This window comes from Amborella trichopoda, chromosome 2, assembly GCF_054954075.1.
Source record: "Amborella trichopoda isolate Santa Cruz 75 chromosome 2, AtrichopodaSantaCruz75HAP2 v2.0, whole genome shotgun sequence".
Taxonomy (NCBI): Eukaryota; Viridiplantae; Streptophyta; class Magnoliopsida; order Amborellales; family Amborellaceae; genus Amborella; species Amborella trichopoda.
In genome coordinates, this window is record NC_142337.1 from 49295717 (window position 1) to 49323550 (window position 27834).

The 27834-nt window shown below is 33.9% G+C and overlaps 1 protein-coding gene and 1 long non-coding RNA gene across 5 annotated transcripts; one reads left to right on the forward strand and one right to left on the reverse strand.

The window, feature by feature from the left end:
* The first annotated feature begins 285 nt into the window (after positions 1-285).
* LOC148783264 (uncharacterized) lies at positions 286-2259 on the forward strand. Its single transcript, XR_016049471.1, has 3 exons — positions 286-521; positions 704-839; positions 981-2259. It is a non-coding gene; the product is annotated as an uncharacterized LOC148783264 (long non-coding RNA).
* Positions 2260-10288: 8029 nt separating this feature from the next.
* On the reverse strand, positions 10289-27298 carry CNGC4 (cyclic nucleotide-gated cation channel 4). Of its 4 annotated transcripts, none has more exons than XM_011624045.3 (8): positions 26756-27298; positions 25825-26040; positions 19738-20048; positions 19251-19359; positions 18292-18528; positions 13120-13206; positions 10736-11254; positions 10289-10649 (listed from the first exon to the last, which is right to left on the reverse strand). In XM_011624045.3, exons 1-7 carry the CDS (start codon positions 27227-27229, stop codon positions 10742-10744), a joined length of 1947 nt encoding a protein of 648 aa, XP_011622347.1. In that variant the 5' UTR covers positions 27230-27298; the 3' UTR covers positions 10289-10649; positions 10736-10741. The 4 variants fall into 4 exon arrangements, with proteins under 4 accessions (XP_011622347.1, XP_088714507.1, XP_011622346.1 ...); XM_088858381.1 differs by having other exon boundaries at positions 25821-26040; positions 26756-27071; XM_011624044.3 differs by having other exon boundaries at positions 10289-11254.
* Between the last annotated feature and the right edge of the window lie 536 nt (positions 27299-27834).

Below are 27834 nucleotides of genomic sequence, written 5' to 3' on the forward strand. Positions count from 1 at the left end.
GATTGAGGAAACTATGCTTAACATACCAGGTATTGATGAGGAGGTACACATGAGTGGTATTTTAACCGAACATGTAGTTGGGAAAATATTGGAGATATTGAATAAGATGTATGAAAATACCACTTGTTTAGTTAGGAAAACGTTTGCACTCCAAAGAGAGAAGGGCGTTTTGGGATTAGGAAATTGGAGCTCGCTAATCAAGCTTTGGTTGCTAAGTGGTGTTGGAGATCTATGACAAATGACAGTAAGTTGTGGCGTGAGGTTTTAGGAGCCAATTGTGGATTGGAAACTACACTACTCTAATAGCAATGGGTTTGATAAATCACATCTTTGGAAAGATATATTATCTACTCGTTATTTTGTGGAAAGACACCCTAGATGGGGTGTTGGGAGAGGAGCCAAGGCGTTGTTTTCGCATCATAAATGGGTGGGGAGTGTTGCTTTTAAAATCTCTTTTCTGGAGATATATTGGAGGTCTTTGCATCCCATGGCGAAGGTTAAAGAAATTCTTGAAAGGTCAGGTAACTCTAGCTCTTGGAATATTGTTTGTTTTTATAATAGGATACCCATTCTGCAGTTGAACAGCTGTTGTCAACATTGAATGTCATATTTTAAATTATGTAGACGATGAATTTTAGTGGGAGTTGGAGACAGACGATTGTTTTTCAGTGACATCAGCTTATTCTATTTTATTTCATGATAGGTACATATTGGGCTTTCCCAAGCTTAATGATATTTGGAAGTAGAAGGTACCACATAAAGTTCAGGCTTTTCTTTGGATCATGTAGCAGAACAGGGTACTCACCGTAGATAATCTCAAGAAAAGGGGGAAGGTACAGGTAAATTTATGGTTTTTTTGTAAGAGTGATACAGAGAATGTAGATCATTTATTCCTTCATTGCTCTTTTACCTCAAGCATTTGGAGTTGGGCAGTATATAAGATTAGTATTCCTTTGGTTTGTCCATGATCACATATGAAGATTGTAGATCGTCTAAAGCTACTAGGGGTACCAAAGGTTGGTTGCATGATTTGGGATATTGTTTGAGCTACTGTCATTCGGTAATTGTGGTTGGAAAGAAACCGTAGAATTTTTGAAGGGAATCCTTTGGAGCTGCAAGAAATTAAAGGAAGAATATTATCAGATGTGTGGGGTTGGTTTAACATGACTAAAGAAGAGGGAGGTGTCTCTAAGGTGGATATTGAATTGAATTTGGTCAAAGTTCTCAAGGTGAGACCAAAGTGTAAATGGCGCTTCCGATAGTTGGATGTTACAAGTTGAATTTTGATGATCTTTCTTTGGGGAATCGAGGTGTGGGTGGAGTTTGCTGAGATAGCTTGAGGAACATCATTTAGAGCCATGTGGTAATACTTGGCAAACCATATTGAATTAGCTGCTTTACTCCAAGGGATTAGAATATTAAGGGATCATCAAATTGGTTATTTTTTCATCTTTGAAAGTGACTCGCTTAATGCGATTAATTGGTGCAACTCCTCATTGGCCATTAAAAAGTTTATAGATACTCTTGTCTTTAGTCTATATCTTTTGCTCATGTTTGTATAGTGAGGCCAATGAGGTGGCTGATGGCTTAGCCAAGCGAGGCACTCAATTGGATAATTTGGTTGCTTTTTATTATTTGATGTAATGTGGCATTGCTTGTATTCTCCAACTTAATAATAAAATCTTGTACTCTTATAAAAAAAAATACAAATAAAAATAACTCCGGCTAAGCTACTCAGCCCTTGGCCGAGCTGAGTAACTTGGCCGAGTTAGAGTACACCGCAAAAAAAGTATATAAAAAACAAAGAACTTAAAAAGGGTAAAACAAGTCTCCAAATAATCTTTAAAGGAAAGAGTTTGTATTGGGTTGCAACCTTAAAATGGAGAATTAAGGTACACCTAAAAATCTGCCTTAAAAGGCTATTTTGAAATTGAAAAATCCTCTAATTGATCATTTTGACATCGAGATGTATGAATATGAAAAATAAAATAGACTTTGAGTTTAAAAAATTATGCATCTTGCAACATATTATCTGGATCGTCTATTTCAAGATTTTGATGCATTTATAGATCTGCTTGATTGAACCATTTTGGAGTGTGCACCTTAATTTGATTGTTTAAAGTTTTAACTTTATGCAAACCACACCCTTAGAAAAAGTTACAACGATTAATAGAATCATTAGAGACTAAATAACATGAAAAAAGCTACAAAAGATGAATTATTAAAAACTTGGATTTATACCATGAATAGTTATGAAAATATTAAGAAAAGAGAAAAATATGAAAGTTTCCAAATGATATTAAAACTAACAAAATCTTCTAAAAAAATATTTCTAACCATTATGCTAGTGTTATATATATATATATATATATATATATATATATATATATATGTGTGTGTGTGTGTGTATGTGTGGAAGATACTACAAAACGCTTATAGAAGAAAATGAAGAGTGATTTCGTCTACTCTCATCACCATCAAAAATTCATCGTACGGTCATGATTGTTCGGTAGTGTTTTATTTTTCATTTTTTTTCTACTAATTGGAATGACCTGAAATCTGGAACTTGTGTTCATCAAAAATAGGAAAATATACGGAAAAATATTAAAAAAAATATTTTGCATGAAAACAATTGACCAAACTATACCCGAACATTTCGAGGGTATTTTGGTCAATTTGTGTTTCTCGTATTATTATTTTTATATGTCGATTAGATGTGCCTCACTAAGATATACACCTCACTAAGATATACACACGCTCCAAATTTCAGATCATTCTGATATATAAAAAAGACATGAAAAATAAAATACTACTAGACAATCGTGACCGTACGATGAACTTTGAACGGTGATGAGGGTAGGCGAAATCACTGTTCATTTTTGCCTATAGGCGTTGGGAAGACTTTTCATATATATATATATATATATATATATATATATATATATATATATATATATATATATTTGAGAGTGGATTCTGTCAACCCATGGGCTGACTGCTACAGTGTCAGCTAATGCCCCAAATTCAATCCGGGCTGATCTGACGATTGCAATTTCATTTCGTATTTGAATTTTTATTTTTTTTTCTACAAATCCAAATCACTTGAAATTTTAAGAGTTAATTCTTCTCATCAAGGCACACCTAATAAAAATATATAAAATAATAATAATTCGTAAATATAAATTGACCAAAATACCCCTGAAATATTGGGGTACTTTTATCAATTTATATTTTATGAATTAATGTTTTTATATTTCATTATATTATTCTATTTTTGAAGAATGGACGCTCCAAATTTAAAGTGATTTAGATTTATAGAAAAAAAAATCAAAATTAAAACACAAAATAAGGTTGTGACTGTCAAATCGGCTCAGATTCAATCTAAACCATTGACTGACACTATAGCTTTCAACCCTTGGGTTAATTGGATCTTTTCCCTCTATATATATATATATATATATATATATATATATATATATATATATATATATATATATATATATATATATTGTTTTATTTACAGTTTTAAAGCGTTTATTTGGGGCCTGTTGATGTGTAGTCCCAACTCGCCAAGAACTCGCCTAGCTCAATGGGTGTCGCCGAGTTACTTGACCGACTGCAAATTCGACTCGACCAAGTCCTGACACTACGCTTGAAACAAAGTTCAACTCATGAGGAAGGTGTCGAAACTCCCTCACACGTCTTGTAAAAGTTATCACATTTTTCTGGTCAAAAAAGGAAGAAGAAGAAGTGATCATCTTTTTGTTTGGACAAAGGGTTTTAAAAATCACTCATCCAGGTAAGAAGTTGCCTAATTGGAAAGGAATGGATATATACTTAGGTAGGGGTCGCAATGGGTCGGGTTGGTCCCGTCTGACCTAGGCCTAGATCTGACTTGGATCCAACTCGGGTCTAGTGTTTTGACTGGACTGAACCCGGTTAGCATCCGGGTCTAGAAGCTAACAGTTTTTTTTAAAAAACTATTCAAAAAAATATATTTATAGGTAAATTTATCAATATTATGTCTTGAAATGTATAATTATATGTATGTGTGTATAAACACATATATTTAGGTCGGGTCAACTTTCCAGACCCAACCCATTTCCAAATCAGGTCTAGGGTTTTGGACCCAGGCCCGACCCACATGGTCCAAAATTTGGACCCAAACCTAAACCAGGATCGGATTGCCACCCCTATACCTGGACACATTCTCTTACATAAGAGGGAACTAGCGCAAGTTAAACATAATTGCATAGTTTTGTTAGAGGACTTGGCAATTCGAACAGACAATCACCGACTCAGATAAGGCAAATTGGGCGTTATTTTTGAAGTTTCACTTTTAATATTATTATTATTATTATTATTTTCCATATTTTATTATATTTTAACTCAAAAAATAAAAACCAATCTAGATCCAGATTGGTATAGTGGAGGCCCAATTCCGAGTTGTAAAACATTGATCTAAGGGGGAGATAAAAGTAGTAGTACCCACAAAAGGGATAAGGGTCTAGGTTGCTGTATAAGATGAAGTCATGTTGATAAGATGGGGATGGATCATGGAAGAGAGCAAAGGTGGTAGTGACGTGCTCCCCAATTGATGAAAATGTCGAATCGGAACAGCATATCGGGGACATGGACCTTTTTGAACTGTAGATTTCTACTAAGATTATTCATGTCACTTCTCCGTAAGAGAACAGCGTATCGGGGACATGCACTACTTAGGCTGGTCTTTGTGGCACTCTGGTTTTCATATCTTTATTATGTCTCCCAACTATTTGAATGTCCTATCTTCTTCAGGAATCTCATCTCTTCCTATTGTTGTTTCCTGCGAAAAAGCCAAAAATCTTCATCATTATCCAAGCATTCAAGCCAATATCTTCATCATTAACATCGCGTTAGGTTAATGACACATTCTCAGCCATCCGATTTTATATCTAATAATCAATAATAGTTTTGACCTCTTTGTACCAAAAGTAAATGATCTTAACATATATGTTTCTTATTTATATTTGTAAAAGATTTATATAAGGTTGTAACCTTAAAATGTAGAATTACAGATGCGCATAAGAAATCCATCGGAAATTGTTGTTTCAATGTTGAAAAACGCTTTAATTGGTCATCTCGACATCGAGATGTATGAATATATATATATATAAAAAGATTTTGAGTCACAAAGATAGAGCATCTTCCAACACATTATCAAGATTGACCATTTTCAAAAATTTCATCAATTTATAAATCTACTTTATTTTAACCATTTTTGGAGTTTAAAATTTTATAATTAGATATAAAAATAGATTTTCAGATGATCCTAATAATTTTTTACATGAAAATTACATGTTATGATAAAATTTGGAGGTACGCCTTAATTGGATTGTTTAATATTGCAACCTTATAGAAACCACACCTTTTATATATACATAATGTCCCAAACATAAATTAAATGAAAGTTTGCAACAAGACCATTATCTTTGGTGGTCACAATTAATCTTGACAATTGGATGTGAAATTTGGTAGCTGCATTTATTCCATTAACTAAGCTCAATGTTCAAAAGGATTGTATACAATGAGACCATTTACCTTTGATGCAAGGAGGTCACAATTATTTGTAACGATTTGATGTAAAAACTGACAGCTTGGGTGTGTCACATAGTTTAAAAAAATTAATTTTGAAGTTTGGGCATGGTTAATGGAATAAATAAAACCATCTAATTTTACATCCAATGGCCAAGATTAATTGTGACTACCTTGTACCAAAGATAAATGGTCTCATTGCATACTTTTCCTTTGCAAAATGCTCCAACAAATAGTGATCAGCAGAGCATTGTAACATCTGCAGACTTAATTGGGCCATAATTGCAATTAAGAAAACTCTTTCCAAATGTTACAGGCCTAACCCTAAGTCCGAATCCTAATATATGTAGTGCTATCTAATGGGTTACCAAACATTCATTTAAGCCAGGAACCATAGTTGTGATGACATGACAAATTTGGGAAAAAAGGAATAACCTCAAGTGATCAAGTTAGTGGATTGCCACAACATGATGTTTTGAGTTTCATTCATACTTTAAATAAAGACTTAATCCCTATTAAATTACCCAAAGAAAAAAAAGAAATAAAAAGAAATAGACATGTTTGGGAAATAGTGGCCATTCCTATGGACTCAAAACTGTTACTCCATGTCTTCTTAAGAGCAAACAACCGAGACATTTTTAACTCTCTCTTTGTGGAAGATCTTCCTTACTTTTACTCTACTTCCTTCCTTTTTTTAATTAATGAAACACCAAATTTTATCGAGATATTATCAGGTGGGTCTTTCTTGTTGGGTATTTATAAAATTTTATCACATAATAAATGAAACTAAATGGTTTGATGGTGCTGTAGCCCTCGCTTCATAACTCATCAAAAATTGCTATTCAAGCTTTGAAAAACTTTTATATCGATCATCTCGTCTAAAAATCATGGTTGTGAAAAAAAGTTAGGATTTTTGGCTCTAAAAATAGTGTATATTGTAATAAATTATGTAGACCGTACATTCCGACCTAAAAATAAGTGTTCATAGATCCACAAGATCTGTATTATTTTTTGAGTTTCAAATTTTAATATCGGTATTGGAAATTTATTTTAGAGCCTCATGGAGATTTTCGATACCGAAAGTGCTTTCTGGACATCAATTTGAGATGAGGTTTTATTTTATTTTCATAAAGCCTAGGCCGTATGGAAACTTCATCCTAAATGAAAGTTATAATATATTATGAGATTGTATACAATGAGACCATTTACTTTTAATACAAGGTGGTCAAAATTAATTACACCCATCCGATATGAAATTTGATAGCTTAGGTGTGCCACAAATTTCGAGAAAAATTCTTTTGAAGTTTGAGGTTGGCCAATAGAATAAATGCAGCTACCCAATATCACATCCAAACAAAAGGTAAATGGTCTCATTCTATACTTTTCCTCATGGAACATATATAAATTCCCTATCATACCTTTTATTTAGTCAAGTCTTTATAATGTAACCTATTTTAGATATGGATGCGGTTTTATAGAGCCTAGGCTCTAAGCAATCAAAGTAAAACACACCTTCAAATAGTGTCAAGAAATGTGGTGTCAATAATGAAAATCTTCGTGATAGATTTAAAATATATTTGCATATTTAATTATAAATTTAAAGCTTCAAAACTAGTGTAGATCAAGTAGTTCTATGAAATTCTTGAAAATTGATGATCCAAAAATGCATTGCAAGATACACTATTTTCAAAATTTGAAATCCATTTTTTTTTCATATCCATGCATCTTGATGTCGAGATGATCAATTTGTGGATATTTAGGCATCAAAACAACCTCTTCTAATGAAATTTTTGGGGTGAGATTTAATTTGATTGTTTAGAGCCTCGGCTCTATATAAACTTGTTCCATTAGTTTTTCAATTGAAAGTTTGAATAAGTTTTAAACCTCTTTCAGAAATTAAAATTTAGATGACAGATTTTTAAGGTATTTCTTAGGCAGGACTGTTGGTTTTTAAAACATTAAATTCTGAGTTGTATTTAAGGTTTTTCTAAAATTTAGGATTAAAAAATAATAAAATGATAGAATTTTGTAGCATTAGGTAACTGCGTTACTTATTAGAAAGCAATCTTTTATTTGAGTTTTTCTTTTTCCTCAAAATTTAGTATGTTCGTTATTGTCATCTATGGTTACTATGGAGATAATATTAGGGAGTCCCATATTATCGTGATAAATTCATTTTATCATAAAATTTCAGAGACATTAACGTCCCTTGAAAGTTTACTAAACTCTTTTCTGATGGTAACACAGAATTGCACGTACCGAGAAAATGCCTTTTATTATTGGAAAAAGTTTATATAAGGTTGCAACCTGAAAACGTAGAATTAATGATGCACCTCAAAATCCATCATAAAAGGTTATTTGGATGTTGGAAAACTCTCTAATTGATCATCTCGACATCAAGATGTATGAATATGAAAAGAAAAAAAGATTTTGAATCCGTGAAATAGTATATTAATATTATCTAGACTTTCTATTTTCAAGATTTTGATGTGTTTATAGATCTACTTGATTTGAACCATTTTTAGAGTTTAAAATTTTTAAATTAGAGATGAAAATAGATTCTCAAGCCATCCTAGAAATTTTTTTTATCAAAATTACATTCATGATAAATTTTAGAGGTGTGCTTTAATTGGATTGTTTAAGGTTGCAACCTTATGCAAACCACACCCTTTATTATTTTCTTTCTATTTATAATGGGAAAAAGTTTATATATAGCCAAGGCTCTAAACAATCAAATTAGAGCCCACATCAAAAATTTCACGAGAAGAGGTACATTTGATGCCCAAATATTATCAAATTGATCATCTCAACATCAAGATGCATGGACAGGAGAAAAAAATGGATTTCAAGTTTTGGAAATAATGCATTTTGTAACGTATTTTTGGACCGTCAAATTTCAAGATTTACAAGTTTTCATAGATCTGTTCGATCTATATTATTCTTGAAGCTTTAAATTTTGTAATTAAAAATAAATAAATTTTAAGTCTATCACAAAGATTTCCAGGATTGAAACTATATTTCTCGATAGTATTTGAAGGAGCGCTTTACTTTGATTGTTTGGAGCCTTGGCTCTGTACAAACCCCACCTATCATATTGAGTGACTCAACATTCACCAATGATATGATTAGTCGTTGGGTAGAAGGATTAAGTTCAAAAACCATTAAATGGACATATGGGTTATAGGGACATAAATATTTGCATCTACCCAAAAAGTAAAAGAAATGTTTTTTTAGTTGCTAATAATAATCAAAGTTTTAATTTCAAGCAAATGAAATTCCTCAAGATTCTTTCTACAAAAGGAAGTATAAGACATAATTTCCTTTATCACCATGAATAGTGACTCTTCTTTTTATTCTTAAGAGTAAAAAATCAACTTGGTCAAAGTACTCAGTTTCAAGGTGATTTATTTGAGCGAGTCTGATTAACTCACCCGAGTTCAAATATTTTTTTTTAAAAAAAAATGAAGATAAAACAATATTTATAGATAACATAAGTGCCACTTTTGTGATCTAAATAGTAAAATGGTGTGCCGGTTAGCTCTCTGTGTGTAAATGAACCACCTTGCAAGAAGTCTCGTGTTCTATTCCTATGAGGGTTTGACGGGGTTAAAATTTATTCCACAGTACTTAACAGGAAAGACTTCTTACCACATTTATCTTAAAGTTTGAGGTATCAATATAACTGAACTAAAAAACATGAGGGTTTGACGGGGTTAAAATTTATTCCACAGCACTTAACAGGAAATACTTTCTTACCACATTTATCTTAAAGTTTGAGGTATCACTGAAAAACATTATCGTACAACCTGCTCCTCCAAAACTTATAGGCTTACTTTTTAGTTTTGAAAATCAAAACAGAACAAGAATTCTAGCAACTTTCTTCAAAGCAAAGCCATTATTAAGAGGAAAGTACTCTATGCTAGCATAGGGCTGGCAATGGGCCGGTCGGCTCAGTCTGAACCTAAATAACCTAGGACCTGGGCCATAGAATGTGTCCTGCAGGCCGTGCCAGACCAGGCCCATAGGGCTGGCTAGGTTCCTCCTGACCCGGCCTTAAATTTTCCTCTTTTTTTTTTTCTCTTTATTTGTTCTTTAACTCTTCTTGGCCATGGCCTGGGCTGGCCCTGTGGGGACAAAGGCAGGGAAGGGGCTGGCCGGGCTCCGCTCGTTGCCTTGAACCTCATATTAACTCAAGAAAGCAGGCTTGAGATATTCAATTCTAAGTGATGGCTTTGTTAATCCTTTCCATTCTAATAATCTCTAGCCATCAATAGAGGTTCTGATGGGCTTGAACCAGGCAGGGATATTGGTAAGGCCCGCCTCACCTATAAAAAATACTTAATGAACATGCCCAAGCAAGGTGACTAACAAAATGAACCAGTACTGTCTCTTTCTGCATGTTTTTATTGAAACCTTGAAGGAAAGGATTGTAAATGTCTATGTACATTTGCAAACTCTCCTTGCTGTGACACTTTTTTTTTTCCACATAATTATTTCAGTAAATTAGCATTTAGATTTCTACAGGCATTCCCATGGCTATTTATTCATTCCCTGTGACTATAATTGGTTAAACTGAATCAATGTTCTTCAATTGATGATGTTCTCTCTTATAGGTTCTTTTGAAATCCTCAGTCTTTGATAAGAATTCTCCTCAATTTGTAAAGCTGGATAGAAATTAGAAATACTGGAGAAATATCAAAATTTCCAAAAGCTATACTGATAATTGTTCAGGTAGAGCTCAGTCCTACCCGATTATTCATTTCATTGCATAATTAAATATCAATCAATGCATAAACTCTATACAAACAGAAATTGGACTGCTCCTTTCATGAAACCATACCAATTCATACCCACCAAAGGATTTCCCCCCCTCTGAAATTAGGGCAAATGGTTAACCAACTGAAACAGCACACGGTATCCCTGGCAAAAATCCCATTCACAGTCCGAACAGACTACCATATCCACTAATCCATCATCCATGGATTTAACCAGACTACAAATTCCGACACGTTCCAGCACCTAAAGCCTAATGCCAAACTTTTATTCACCAGAAAACATGAATCCCGTTCGTCTTTCTGCTATTCCACCCAAAGCATGGTTAAATTCAGGTGAGAATAACAAATAATAAAAAAAAAAAAGCCAAAAGTTCAACCCTCCATACCCTGATTTAATAGAACTCATCTTGATCGGGCTTTGGCGATGTGAGCAATGCGGTATACAGCCTGAGCCGGTCCTCGCTTAGTGATGTGCTCCTCGACAGCGGCCTTCTCGGCCGTATAAATGACAATGAAGTGAGGGCCAGTCTATGCCTATGACGCCGCCATGCCAATTGAATAGCCACCGCAGCCCATGTTCTCCACCCCGGCGAGTAGTACCGCGCACTGCGCTTGACACGCTCGTTCATGAATGTGTACCTGAAATGCTGGGTGACATACTTCACGTCGGCAGCCTCGAGGACAAATGTCTCTGCGGTCTCCAGACTTTTGAGAGTGGCAGATGAGGGGGGAAGACGCTCAACAAAGGGGCGGCGGAGGCACCAGGAGAGGAGCTCATCCCCACTGAAGTTGCCGGGGCCAAGCATGCAGCTGCTCTGAAGGCCGTTATGCAGCACTTGGGAGCTCTGGAGGTGGCCGCGCACCACAAAGAGCATGCGTTCGACAGGGTCGCCCTCGCGTGTTATCTGTTTCATAGAGTCCAAGGAGGCATGAACCAAAATGAATGAAATTTAATCCCCAAATTTCCGATTTTTGCTGTGATCGGAGACCACTATCTGGTAAATCAGTGTGATCGGAGACCCATATTTTTAGAGTGATTTTACATTGGGACCCTAAAATTTTAGGTAAAATACGAAATGCTCCACTTATAGTTGGATAATACTAAGAAGGTCGGTCAACTTACTTTTTATTTTTTTTATTTTTCTAAAATCGAACCTCGGTCAACTTGAATTTTGAATTTTTTTTAGTTTTTTTTTTTTTTTTAGTTTTTTTGTCAGTAGGGCAGTGCCTTAAAGCTTGGGGCACAACCCTAATAACGAAAAAACTTAAAAAAAAATCAAAATTCGAGTTAACAGAAGGGCAATTTTGAAAATAAAATAAAAAAAAAGTAGGTTGGCCAACATTCTTTTGTAATTTAAACCTATAAATGAAGTATTTTGTATTTTACATAAAATTTTAAGATATGTATCTAAATTACTCTTCTAGTGTAGTTACCGCAAGAAGACACAAACAAAGGTCAATTGTATAAAGCTGAGGCTCTAAACAATCAAAGTAAAGCGCACCATCAAATAATGTCGAGAAATGTGGTTTCAATACTAGAAATTTTTGTGATAGCTTTAAAGTATATTTTCATCTTTAATTATAAAATCTAAAGCTTCAGAAATAGTGTAGATCAAACAGATCTATGAAAATTTAAAAATCTTGAAAATTGATGGTCCAAAAATGCATTACAAGATGAACTATTTCCAAAACTTGAAATCCATTTTTTTTTTCTCATGTCCGCATCTTGATGTTGAGATGATCAATTTAAGGATATTTGGGTTTCAAAACACCCTTTCCTAGTAAAAATTTTGATATGGGCTCTAATTTGATTGTTTCAGAGTTACATTGTCTTTTTCCATTTACCAATACTCGCTTAAAGATCAGACGTATCGCAATTAAGAAGGAAAATGTGCATAGAAAAGGACCCCTCCTTGATTACCCGTCCACGTATTGCAACTCAAAGGAACAAAAGGGACTTGCCCTTTGTGAGTGGAAGGTTATGGTCTCTGGGAGGTCCCCTGTCTGTCTATAACAGGGACATACCCCATTATTAGTCTGGATCTGAGAGGTCCCGATTTTCATTGTGGGGTCCTACATGGGTGGTAACTTTGTTCATAAACTCGGCCGGTCCAACTTGGAACCTGCCGATCAAACCATAACCAGCCACATGTTGGTCTGAGCTATGTATTTAAAAATAAATAAAAAATCATATATAAAATTTCAAAAAATAAGGATTTTGTTTGTAATGTGTTTTGGAATGTATTTTTATCATTTTGACAAAGATTTGGTAAGTGCTTTGCTTATGAGTACTTATTTTTACATTTTTTAAAAAAATCTCAAAAATACCCTTGAGTAGAAATCCATTTTTAAAAATAAATTTTGTCCACTACTTTTCAACTTTATTTAGATGTGCTTTGTTTAATCATGCATTATATATTTTTGAAGTTTTTTGTATTTTTTTAACACTTTTTGGAATGGCCAAAACCTACCCGGTTAGGCCAGTTGAACCAGCCGGTTTACTAGTTAGTCAGTCCTGGCCCTTGGAAGGTTTCAAATGCTAGTTCTTTTTTTCAAACACCAGGTGGTAATTCCTTCCTACATCTGCAATTATGGGAAGGGCTTTGATTTAATTATAAAAATAATATAAAGGCATAAGGTATTTGATTTGGGCTTGAGTGGTCAGCAATTGATGATGTCAAACAATACTGCATATCATGTTTAATTCCTACCATTGAACTATACAAAAATAAAAATAAAAATAAAAATAAAGGTGTGGGAAAAGACTTACCGTCTCCCCCTTGGGGAAGATTACAGACTTGACACGGTCGCATATGTTCTCAAGGACCAAATCATCCATGTGTTGAAACAACGGTACCTGTATTTTAACACACACATATAAATTGATAAGGCCATAACCCGGTGTTGGTCCCACCTAAGCAAGTCCCGAGAGAGGTGAGCTGAAAACGGTCCCAACCTTTTAGCTTATGTACAAAGTAGCCGCTCCCAAGATATATATAAAGTGATATGATTCACATATAAATAATCTAATTAGTAGCCGGGTAAAGAGTATCATTGTTATTTATTAAATTTGTTAAATTAATTATAACGGGCCCCTAAGCTACCCCCCGTTGTCACCGTATAACCAACCTGGTGATGAACCATCAAAGCAGTGGCCCAAAACGTTAGCTTCTCTGCTCATAGGAAGGGGCATGCTACAACCCATGTTGAATGGTGGAGATTGGACCTATTATGGTCCAAGAGCGGTTGGACAGTCAGGATTTTTTTGGGTAAATAACAGTCGGGATTGCGCACGTATATTTGTGTTATTTTGGAATTGCATATATATAACTCCTTTTTTTATTACAAAGAGGTCATGATTGTTCTTAGCCAAGAGCTTAGGATGTGTTGCAAATATTGAGAAATTTTCTTTTCAATTTTGAAATTGGTCAATAGCAAATCGTCGCCCATCTTATTTTAAATCTAACTACCAAATCAAATAGTTTTATTAATATAAATAATAATCTTATGAGACCTTTCCACACTCAGTGTGTAGTACCTCAAAGGATCATCATTAAATTTAGCACAGAACTCAATAAAAGTCAAGTCCCTGTGATAAATTTTCTAAAGATCTGTACCAAATTTAATGGTGATCCTTTGGGGACCTACACACATGGGTGTTGGAAGGTCTCATAGGATCATTATATATATATATATATATATATATATATATATATATATATATATATATATATATATAATTTGATAGCTTAAGTGTGTCAAAAAGTTTGAGAAAATTCCTTTGGAAGATTGAGTCTGGTAATAGAATAAATGCAACCACCCAATTACACATCTAATGGTCGAGATTAATTTTGACTATCTGATCACCCTATACCAAAGGTAAATGTTCTCATTGTATTTATATAAAAATTTTAAGTGAATATTCTTCTCATCAAGTTGCATCTAATAAAAATATAAAAAAAATAATCCGTAAAATTAAAATGACCAAAATACCCTCAAAAATTTACAGGGGTATTTTGATCATTATTTTTCATGTAGAACATTTTTTTAATATTTTTTAAATATTCACCTATTTTTTATCAACACACGTTTAAAATTTCAAGTAATTTGGACTTGTATAAAACAAACTTAAAATTCGAACACTATCGAGCATTTGTGATCGTTAGATCGGCCCAGATTCACTCTGGGTCATTGGGCTCATTTTTTCTTGTGAGCCCATTGGCTCACAGAAATATATATATATATATATATATAAACAGAGAGAGAGAGTGTGTGTTTTGTTAGCCCTCTAGCTAACAACTATAGTGTAAGCCCCATGGCCAAGATTGAATCTAGGCTGATCCAATGGTCATAATTGCATTTGTATTGAATTTTAGTTTTATTTTTAAAATATCAAATAAATATTTCAAAATTTCTAGATATAAATAGTTGTATCTTTCGAAGTAGTGAGGATACATTTGTTTAGTGTAAACAATTCCCTCTGTGGGAGTATTCTCACACCAAATGATAACGGTTTATCTTTTCACACCAATTGACAATTAATTTTTGCAAAAATATTCCCACACCTAACCACATGAGAGAATTCTTTTTAGATGCACCTTGTATAGAGCCGAGGCTCTAAACAATCAAAGTAAAGCGTACCGTCAAATAGTGTCGAAAAATGTGGTTTCAATACTGGAAATGTTTGTGATAGACTTAAAATATATTTTCATCTTTAATTATAAAATTTAAAGCTTAAAAAATAGTACAGATCGAGAATATCTATGAAAACTTGAAATTCTTGAATATTGACAGTCCAAAAATGCATTACAAGATGCACTATTTCCAAAACTTAAAATCGATTTTTTTATCATATCCATGCATCTTGATGTCGTGATGATCAATTTGAAGATATTTGGGCACCAAAACAACTTCTTGTAGTAAACTTTTTGAGATGTGCTCTAATTTGATTATTTAGAGCCTCGGCTCTATATAAACCCTTAAACCCTTTTTTTTCTTTTTCTTTTTTTACGTGAAAATACTTTCACACAAACCAAACCTGCCCTAAAACTTTTAGGTTTTATGAATTTCCATATTTAAATTAGTAAAAGTGCCCTTAAGGAGCTTACTATCATCTATGCCGTTTTCTCCCTCTTTCCCTTTCTCTTAGTAGGCTTTTTTCCTTATGTTTTGATGTTACTTGACTTTTAAAGAAAAGATTCATACAAAAAAGGTAAAGGGTATTTAACGAGACTCGTCCGCATGTAAAGGGTATTCAAGATGGAGAGCATCTTATGTCTATGATAAGTTAGTATAAGAAAAAGGGAAAATATTTATTTATCTCCTATTTTTAACTTTCATATATGATAAAACCCAAAAAATGAAAATATTACTTATAAGTAAAAGGTCTCCATCTTTTCTATCATAAACTCCGTGAACTCTTTTGACTATAAAGTGCTTACCCAAACAAACACTAAAATGACACCCTATTCAAACTCCATCTCTCTCCCACTAAAACTCCATCTCTCTCTTCGCTTCTCGATGAGTTTACCAACCAAGGGGTTTAGCTTGAGCTTGAACATGAGCACACGTTCTTATGTGTATGAGAGAGATGGAGTTTGAGTTTTAGAGAGAGAAATAGAGTTTTGGGATAGAGAGAGATGAAGTTTGGGTTTTAGAGACAGATGGAGTCTTGAGAGAGAGACGATTTGACAAAGATGGAGTTTTAGAGAGAGAGATAGAGTCATTTCATAAGTTGTTGTGGTCAATAGTACGTAATCAAAAGGGTTTAGGGGGTTGGAAGATAGAAAAGATAAAGTCTTTTTGCTTACAAGTAATATTTTCAATTCTTGAGTCTAATGAGATATAGAAGTTAAAAATAGGAGATGATAGGATATTTTCCCTAAAAAAAAACTTTGATTGAACTTTAAGTCAAGGGGAAGTATAGAAAAAACTTTCCATGCTTCCCCTACCACATAAAACTTATATAGTTCCCCTTATCCAACCGTCCATTCTGAATAGATGGCTAAGATTGCCTCCAATCACAATGTCATGTCTCTACACTATTTTATTTTTAATTTTTTTCTATAAACTATTTTGACACCAAATTTTGGACGTCCATTCCTCTATTAAAATATCAATAGCAAAAACTATATAAAAAAAATATTTCCAATAAAATAAAATGACCAAAATACCCTTAAAAGTTTCAAGACGTATTTTGGTCATTATATTTTATCAAAAATTATTTTTAATATTTTTTATAGGTGTTCCCCAATGAGAAGATAGCACGTACCAAATTTCATATTCATACAATTTTTATAAAAATAAATAAAAATAAAATACTTTGAAACGTCGAATCTAAGAACAAATAATGAGTGGCTATCTTGATCAAAATTGGACGGCTGGATGGTAGGGGAAGCATAGATCTTCTATCCTGTAAGGGAAGTATAGAAACCTTTCCCTTAACTTTAATTATACTATGCGGCATAGAGTATGGAACCTTGAATCCAAAATCCAAGGACTCTAGAGCGCCAATGAAAATGAACAGATGATTCAGCTGACCCAAGAAAATCCACCTAGGGGTGGTATTGGACTTGGACCCCATTTGGGACCTGCCGGATATAACAGATACGGGTTCGGGTACAGATATTACATTTGGACCTCGCGGGTCGGGTCTGGGTCCAAAACCTGGATCCAAAAACTATTAGGGTCTGGGTTCGGATCCGGTTGGACCCGACCTGTATCTGTAAATTGTTGGAGATAAAATGCTTCAAGCCCTATTCATTTAGATGTATTAATGATCGTATACAATAAGACCTCGTAGTCATATTTAGCTCTTAAGCGACAAATCAGACCGGCTTGAAATCTAATAGAAGGCAATTGTGACCTTCTTACCAATAATGTGTATGTGACAGTAAAAAAAATGCAAAAAAAAAAAGAAACAAGTTTTTAGTGAGGGTGGTAATAGACCCGACCAGACTCGGGACGCGACAAAATAAACCTAGGACCCAACAGGCCAGGTCTATCAACAAATAATGTTTTTCTCTCGGCCAAAAAAAGTTCCCATGTTAGGCAGGCCAAGTTTTCAACCAGTCTCTCTCAGTATCATGTACATTGTATGTGCTAATGGGACTTCATTGTCCGCGAGTGCCAAATTTTTTAAGGTAAAAGAAATAGAGAGAGACCTTTCACCCACCAATGCGGCTCACGCTCTCACCTCTTGCCCCCTGTTGCTGATGGTTCGCATATGATGGGTAGAGCCAGTGGGTCTGGCCCGAGCCCATCTCGAAATAGCGTAGGGTAGGTTTTGCTCGGATTTCAATTTTTAACTTTTGGTTTGGCTTGAGTTTTTAAGGTGATGAGGCCCGATCGTATTTTGGACCAAAAAAGTGAGACCTATATAAATATGAAATTCTTTTTTTCAAGTCATGGATTTTAAAAAATTTTGGATCCCTCCAGCATCCAAAAATATTTTAGGATCTACAATGCAGGACTTGACCTTGCCGTAGAAGATACAGCTCAAAGCAGTTATTAGGCCCAAGTCAAGAGCCACTAGACTGGCCCATACCCTTTAAGGGGGTGGCGATTGGATCCTTATTTTTTTTATGAGAATGAAGTTCGAGATTTTACTATAAAACTCATTGGGATTACTGCCTAGGCTAAAGAGAGATCATCATAAAACTCATCAGTACGAGATTTTACTATAAAACTCATTGGGATTACTGCCTAGGCTAAAGAGAGATCATCATAAAACTCATCAGTACGAGATTTTACTATAAAACTCATTGGGATTACTGCCTAGGCTAAAGAGAGATCATCATAAAACTCATCAGTACTACGGCCAGGCCCAGCCTGGCTAAGACTACACAGAGATGTGACACGAGTTGTATATATAATTGTAGAGAGAGAAAAGAGCGAGTAATTTAGAGAGAGTAGATAAAAAAAGTTGGTTTGGTTAAGTTACCTGGCGAACAAGGTCAAGGCAGAGGTGATACTTGATGTCACGGCGTAGGCCCTCAGGCAGGTTCTTGATCATTGCCACTTCGTCCACTCCTCTCATGGCCGCCCACCTCTGCCTCTCGTACTGCCTCAACCGCTGCCTGTATGCCTGCGGCAGCTGCCTCCTATTCATCCACCACTCCATGTTCCTCATCTTCAGCTGCATTGCCTGCTTCTTCGATGTCGTCGCTTGCAGGAATACCTTTTTTTTTTTTCCACAGACAACAAACAAACACCAACCATTTCCCATTAACCACGACCACTCTTCTAAACAATCCAAACCATCTCTCTCTCACTCCTAATCTAAACAAACATTATCTCTTGTCAAGTATAAACAACACTTCTAAACAATTCCAAAAAGCCCCAGTTGGGGGTCGTGGTTGTACCACCCCTGTTCCACCACCACTAAAGCCACCCACTAATACTTTTAAAAAATGACTAACTCCTAATCTACTTGAAAAAATCGGATAAAGGCCGTCTTCCCCATTGAATTACCCTAAAAAAAAAAGTGATTTATATATGGACGCTACAATTTTAGGTAAAATACGAAATGTTTCACTTATAAACAAAAATTACAAAGAAGATCGGTCAACCTACCGTTTTTTGTTTTTTTTCTAAAATAGCCCATTGGTCAACCCGAATTTCGATTATTTTTAGATTTTTCGTTAGTAGCCCCGCTAACAAAAAAAACTAACAAAAACTTTAAAAAATCAAAATTAGGGTTGATCGAGGGGTAATTTTGAAATAACTAACCAAAAATGGGTTGACTAACCTTCTTTTTAATTTGTATTTATAAACCGAACATTTTTTATTTTACCTAAAATTTTAAGATCCGTAATTAAATCACTAAAAAAAAAAAAAGAAAAAGCCCTCTCTCTCTACCACGTAAACACGTGAACTAGGAAAATTAGGATCTCAACTTACCTTAATATTACCGATCAACATTGTAACTAGCAATAGGCCACTTGTTAGAATTATGATATTGAACACCACCTCCACCCATTCCGTCGTGCTCTCCAAGTTCCCAAAAGTGCTTTTAAGAAAGAACATAAGAAAAACATAAGAAAGACTATTTCAGCACTTGTGGAATGGATAATAAGGAATTCAACCTTGTGAAAATAAGATGGACGAGTTTGCAATCAATAGAAAGAAAATTTGGTGGGGTGGATCATCTACCCACTAATTCCGAAAATTGGTGGGGTGGATCATCCACCCACTAATTCCAGTTTGAGTCAGCTGTATCGACAATCTAGACCATTTAGATTGGCGATCCGACAAATTTAAGGTTTTGTTAGAGGGGGAGTAAGGTTCCAGTTTGGAACCTCAATTTCATTGTCGCCAAAAATCCCAACCAATTTAGATCTCTTAAAAGCTTTGGAAGTGAAAAAAACGAATATAGGATTTGGCATACCTCAGAGTCATTAATCCCCAAAAGATGGGGAAGAGTATCTTCTCCAAACGACTTGAGTTTGTGACAAGTGGGACTACCCATTTGTATGCTCCATAGTTAAAGTTATCCGCAGTGTCTATACACATATGCCTCACTTGCTTATTTGCTCCCCAGGCCATTCTCATGGAGTCCCTAACAATGGCGGTGCCATAGTATATAGTGTCTTTGCATCCTAATGTCGTTAAGGAGCAACTCGCCATGCCTCGACATTGCACTCTCAAACACTTTGCTGCCCTCTGAATCCCTAGCAAGTACCAGCATGCTCCTGCGGCCTATTGAGACAGAGACAGAGACAGAGACAGAGACTTCAAATTGAGCAAGCTGAATCTAGGTTTTTGGGGAAGGGGCTGGGGTCGTGGTGGTCCACACTCTAATCACAACATTGTGGTTTTCATTCTCTGTTCGACTAACACCTTAAGAAAACCTAATTCTTAAACTATTTGAAAAAGCGGGTAGGAGCTTATCTTCCCCACTTAATTATAAAAAAAAAACAGTTCAAGATTTAATAAGATATAATAGTGATCTATATAGCTATAGTGAAACAACGACAGTTGGAGTCACTCAATTCAATTAATTGGAAGATGATGGAGAGAGAGTAGTGCCATACAATTCATTATTGTTATTGTTATTATTATTATTATTATTTTATTTATTTATTTTATTATTTTTATTTATTTATTTATTTGGAAATTTACATGTCATTTTTTTTTTTTTTTAAAGGAGATAAAGTGTATTTTAATATTTTCTCATTTTCAATATATTATATTAAGCTCAAATTTGGTATGTCTATAATTTCTGACATCATACATCTATACAAAATATTTAAAATAAAATAAATAAAATACAACTATACTATCTAGGGGTAATTTCATAATTTATTTGTTTTTAAAGTATTTTTTAAATATTTTTTGTAGGTGTATGATAGTGAAAAATATGTACATCGCAAATTGGAGCTTAGATAAAATTAAAATACAATTTATGTTTTAAAGATCGGATTTGATTGTAAAATAAAAAAGATATGAGAGTATTTTAAACATAAGAAAAAAAGTACTTGTATATAAATATATCAAAGGGTGACAATATATAATCATCATCATCCATTCCTTCATTAGTTGTTTTGTTATGGCCTGTGGGATGATGGACGCAAAAAAAAACTTATTGCAGGAACGATGCACGCAAAAAACAAGCCTGTGGTTTTCACTCCTCTCACACTACCTCAACATCAATAGATACCTTGTAAAACTATTTAAAAGTTTCCTCTACAGTATGGGACCTTTCTAATTTATCAAACTTGAACAATCTTTCGCCAAATTTGTAAATAATAGCATTTTTTATCAATAGAAAATACGTTAAGCAATATCATTAAGATACATATAGAAGGATTTGTTTTATCCTTGGCCAAAACTTTTGGCTGGAAAATTTATCAAAATACATCCAGCTTATCAAGTATTTAACGTATTAGCCAGCCCTTTTCAACTATTCCAACTCAAGAGAGTGTATTTTAATGGGCTTTTGAAACCAAATAAAAAAAAAGAAGAAAATGTCTCCCCCTGAAATTTCCATTCCTATTAACCCTTTGGGTTAACCAAAATCCCTTGAACCCCTTCAAGTTTTAAACTTTGGGACCATTAGTTCCATAATTATATTTTTCTTTGTTTTATTTACAAACTTGATCTCTTTGTTTTACAAAATTTTCCCTTCGCTTTCTCTTCTATTGCCTAAAACCGATCTTACCTCCATGAATCCCACTCTATAAATCTAGACATGAAAAAAAAGAAAAATTTTATTTAACATTATGATGTATTTTACAATTATATCAATATCGTTTGAACTTGAAAAGTGATTAATCAATATATTTGTTACTATTGTTAATGGTTATTATTATTTATTTATTAAATTTTTTTATCAAATTACTTATGAAATATTTAATCATTAATATATTATTGTTGTTATTATTGTTATTATTATAATTATTAATTAATTATAATAATTATAAATTAATATCATCAATAAAATTTGTGTATCAAGTCACAAAAAAAAAAAATGGTTGACTAATATATGGGTTTGGAATTTTATAAAATAAAAAAATCAAATTTAAAATAAAAATAAAAAATAAAAAAAAAAACAATTAGAGGGCTAACACTCTCAAAATTTTAAATTTGCGGGGGTACAGGGGATTTTGGTGAACCCAAAAGGCTAATAGGGATGGAACTTTTGGGAAGATGGGTAAAGGTCATTTTCCTATAAAAAATAAGCAAAATATTAAGGGGTGTGGTATGTATAAGGTGGTAACCTTAAATAATCAAAATAAGTCACACTTCCAAACTTCATTGGAAGATGGCTTGAAAAAATCATGTCCAACCCTTATTATGAAACTGACTCCAAAAATAGTACAGATTAAGCACATCTATAAAGTATAAACAATAGAATATTTAAAAAATGGGCGCTCTAAATAATTTGTCACATCATATCATGAATAATGAACTTATATTATATAAAAATAAAGGAACATGATTCATATAACCGACCCCAAATAATTGGGGTAAGACTTGGATGATGATAATTATCCAAATAATTTATTATAAGACGTGCAATTAGTAAGAATTGAAATCATATTCTTCCCCTATTCATACCAGCCTTTGAAAAATTGAACCGGCCTCAGAAACCAGCCAATGGCTGGTTCGAAATAACTGATAAACCGACTGGTTTAACCAGCCTAATCGGGAAAAACAGTTGACTAGTCCATAAATTCTTACAAAAAATACAAAAAAAGTGTGAAAAGTGTGTTTAAAGTATGATTAAACAAAGCACATCCAAATGAAGTTGAAAATTAGTGAAAAAATTGGATTTAAAAAAATTGATTTATGCCTAGAGTATTTTTGAAAAATAATTTAAAAATGGGAAAATATAAAAATAAGTTAAAATGATAAAAAAAAAATTAAAAAATATATTACAAACAAAATCTTTATTTTTTGGGATTTTCTGTTATTTCTTTTAATGTTTTTTAAAAGACTCAACCAGGCTGTCAAAATCGGATCGACAAGTGCCCGGTTACGGTTTGACCGACCGGCTCCAAGTTGGACTGGCCGAGTTTGCAAACACTGATTCGTACATCCCAAGGTCAATATGATCAATTCGAGGATTATCCAGCATCAAAACAAACTATTCGGCCTTGTTTGTTTGCAAGAAGGAAAATGTTCTCTGAAAACAAACAGTTGTCGGGAAGTGGAATGTTAAGCAAGTCATGCTCAGTGTTTACAAGATTGGCCGATTTTTAAAAAATTGGCCGACTAACTCGGGATCGGCCACTGACCGATCCCTATCTAGCTCGATTCCAACGGTCATGTATGTAGGAATTTTTTTCAATGCACTAATCGGCCAATTAGTGCACTAATAAGCGATTTGTTTTAAAAATCGGCCGATAAGTGCATTGTCACATTGCAGAGTCTGCAAAGCTATCCTTATAACATTTTTAATATATTTCTCCTTTTCTTTTTTTTCCCTATTCTTCTATGGACACGTTTTCTATGCGGCCAGCCAACATGCTATAGAAATGCGGGCTTGACAATAAATATGTTTTCTAAATATAAATTGATCCTATTTTTTAGAGAATATATAATTTTTAACATAGAGATCATGAATAAGAAAAAATTAAATAATAATTTAAAAATTAGAAATAATAATTATATTAAAAAAAATATTTCGACCATTAGTTACTTTTGTTTTAAGATGGATAACCTATTTGCATCCATTTTTAAGATGGATGCTTTATACTTATGGACCGCATATTGTAGAAATGCTGTCCGGCCTGCATGAAACAATTTTTCTTCTTCTATTTCTCTACTAAAAACTTTATACAGTATTATTATAATTTTTTTATTTGCTAACTGCATGGTTTGCCGCCTTAGGCGAGTAGACTCAAACGCACTACAGGTGGTTATGCCTGACAGGGTGCCAAGCCCGAAGGTCCCTCAACTAAGAGGATAAATTTTTCATTGCTCATCTGATTTGAACTTGAATCTAATACCTACACCATCAACCCCTACCCCCCAAAGGGGCACATAGGCACAAATATCAGAGAACAATAGAAATTTATCAAATTTTTCACAAAGAGACGAATAATTTTATATTTTACCTACATTTTTAATTGAATTTCAAAATACCCAAAAAAAAAACATGGTCTTGAGTTAAAATATTATAATATTTTATAATATTATATCATATTATATTTATATATATATTTTTATTAATGTAATATATTATATAGTATATATTGATTACATATTATATATAATATACAATTTAATATATATTGAACATTGAAAAAGTATTGTTTCAATGCGTAATCATTTTCTCCGTAACTCAATTATGTTTATAATATTTATTTTTTTACTTTTCATGTGACTATAAAAAAAAATACATATAAATTTTAAACATTTTTTACATTTTTTAAAGATTTTTTGAGTTTTTTAAGATTTTTTTTATCAAAATGCATTTTTTCAAAAAAATGGGGACACTAATCAGCGGATTTAATCGGAACCAGTCGGCCTAATCGGATGGGAGCAGGACCGACTAGGCCCGATCCGTTGAACACTGGTTTAAATTAGACAAAAAAACCAAAGACAAAAAATAAAAAAAAGCTTCACAACAAAATTTACCATTTTACTTTGAAAGACCGATAGGACAAATGAAAAGAGATTGAGAACATGAGTCATCACATGAAGGTTCAAAGTTCCAACACATTGACACAAGACCCGTCCTAAGCCACGGTAGAGAGAGAAGATGAGGGCGATCGATCCCTTGGCTCGACATCTAGTGAAAAAGAAAAGAACAGGACACATGTACTTGCTGTGACGTCCAACCTACAAGCAATTATTTGCAAGGAAATAACCGTGCGGTGAAATAATAAAAGGACCCGGTTTGTATGCGGCCAAGCCCGCCTACGTAGAAATTCGGGCTTCTTAATAAATCTATTTTTTAAAATGGATTTTAAAACTTAATTTTTAAGCACATGAATCTCTAACATAGAGATCATGAATATGAAAATTTTAATAAATTTTAAAAACTAAAAATCTTAATTTTAATAAAAAAAAGATTTGAACGGTTAGTTTCTATTGCTTTTAGATGGAACAACTACTTTAAGATGGATGCTTTATACTTTTTGGATGGCATATGAAGAAATGCCCACATGAAACAATTTTTCATAATAAAAAGGTCAGATAAAATAACAATAGGATCAAGTTTTTATGCGGCGAAGCCCACATATGCATAAATGTGGGCTTCTTAATAAATCTGCCTATCTTTAAAATGGATTTTAAGACTCAATTTTTAAGGACATGTAATCTCTAACATAGAGATCATGAATATGAATAAATAACTAAAATTTAAAAACTAAAAATAATATTTCTAGTAAAAAAACATTTGGACCGTTGGTTTCCATTGTTTTTAGATGCTTGCATCTATCTTTAAGATTGATGCTTTACACTTTCTGGACCGCATAAGTAGAAATGTGGTCCAGCCTGCATGAAATAATTTTCCATAACAATAAGAGTAATTTACATATGGACCCCGTTTCTATGTGGCCAATCCTTCACATGTAGAAATGCGAGCCTCTTAATAAATCTATTTATGAGGTGGATTTTAAGACTTAAATTTTAAGGACATGTAAATATCTAACATGGAGATCGTGAGTATGAAAAATAAATAAATTTTAAAAATTAAAAATAATAATTCCAGCAAAAAAACATTTGGACCATTAGTTTCTATTGTTTTTAGATGGAACACCTACTTGCATCCATCATTAAGATGCACACATTGTAGAAATACGGTCCAGCCCGCATGAAACAATTTTCCATTACATACTGTTTTTAATTTTTTTTAAAAAAAATACAAAATGCTTTGTTTACTGGTAGAAATTACAAATAAGGCCCGGGAGTGGCCTTCTCTATAATTTTCACCTCAAGATGAAGCAATTTGTATTAAAAAAAAGTTTGAAAATCCGTACGTAAATGACTGTTAACAATAATAAAAAGGCAAGAACTTACTCACATGAGCAGCCACGAAGTATGCAATCATATTGAGGGCAAAACCCCACCAAATTGTTCCAAAAATGTAGCCGGACAGGTTCTGCATCCTTCGTAAGAGAGAGATTGCGTGGTATAATTTGGGGAGATATTGGAAAAGAAACATTATCAGAAACACTGTCATCACTGTGGTGGTGGAGCCTAGCCTTATCAAATTTGGTGCAACAACCCATAAAACCATCTGCAAAAATAAAATAAAATAAAATAAATGAACGGGTTCTGAGTGTCACTGTAAATTTGCTTTTAGAGAGATATGAAGAACATTTCACTTACATATAAAAAAAAAATTATATAAGAGTTAGGCTCTAAACAATCAAATTAAGACCCACCTAAAAAAATTTACTAAAAAAAGTTGTTTGGATGCTAAAAAAATCCTCCAATTAATCATCTCCACCTTGAATAGACATGAGAATAAATGGATTTCAAATCTTGGACATACTGTAATGAATTTTCTGACGGTCAATTCTCAAGTCTTTCAAATGTTTATAAATATGCTCATTCTACACTAATTTTTAAGCTTTCAATTTTATAAATAAATTTTCCAGCCATTGTTTCAAAACATCTTTCAGCACTATTTGAAGGTGCATCTTATTAGTCTTCTGTTTATATTTTAAACAACGACTTAGTGATTGAGCATAGAGCCCCCCAAGTGTTAACATTCATTTAAAAAGAAGAAAAAAAAAAAACAACAGCACGAACCCCACAGTGTTAAAGATGGATACGATAGAGGGTAGGCAATGCATCACGATGCATCATTACCTTAAAATTTACTTATCAAAAAAATAAAAATAAAAAACACAAACAGGTCAGTACAGAGGGAAGCTGAGAAAGAGTTTTTTTGAATTATTGGATTTGTAATTGATTGAGAGAGAGAGAGAGAGAGAGAGGGGTCTCACTTGTTGAATGGGAAGTATAACAAAGAGGTCAAACAGGAAGCCCTTCTTAGAGGTCAAATAATGGAGGGCAACTGCCCTAGGATGAGTTTGTAGGGTTCCACCCCCCACCCCTACAGAGTGCTTTGTTACATAGCACGTCTTCAACTGAACCCACATGTTACACAGGTGCATCAAATCAGTCATGCAACGCAGGGCCGTCACCGTCAGTGCAAACCAGCCGTCGATGAAGAGGCAGAGACAGGTGTCGCTTATAGAGAGAGCGTACAAAAAGAGGGGGTCGACTGCGAGCCCAGCAGCACAGACTAAGAGGAAGACCCTGTTCCATTCCTGAATGATTTTGCTTCGAGGGTCGAACACTCTTCCTAGGATCCACCCTCTTTCACACAAATAACTCTTTTTCTCTCTCTGGATTGGACTTGGGTTTTCTCCTGATTCAGAGTCGCTCCAACCATCGGAGCTCTCTGCGCTAGCCATGGATCCGTCCCAGTAAATCGCCTCGACCAGAGCCCGCCCGAATATCTCGATTTTTTGAACACAGAAAATAACTCTTGGGTGTTTTGAGACAGCTGAGAAGAAGGGATGGTTATTTTTTAGCGAGAGGGTCGGATGGGTTTCTGTCACAAACAGATAGAGAAGCTGAGGTAGGGAGGAATATATGGTGGGATTTTCCAAAATTTGGGACCTGCAATTATTGTTCATGTGAATTTTTTGTATGCTCACAACACGCCATAATGACCAAAACTGTCCACACTTTACACAATAATAGCAACGCACCTCTTTTTCGCAAGGTGTCCGAACGGTCTTGTTTTCTTCACATTTGGGACCGATGTTAGTAAAACACGGTTAACCGGACAAGGTCAGGTCAGAAGCAGTTTAACCGATCTAATTAACGAATAGGTCGATTCAACCGTTCTAGCTGGACATGTTCAGGGTGGTAAAAAATTTGTTATAAAAATAAAAAAATATAAAAAAAAAACTGTTCAAATAAAAAAAAACATATAAATAAGGGTATGCTCGGCATAACGATGCATCCGAAGCTAGAGAGGTAAGGCCCACCTTCAAATTTCATCTTGGTATAT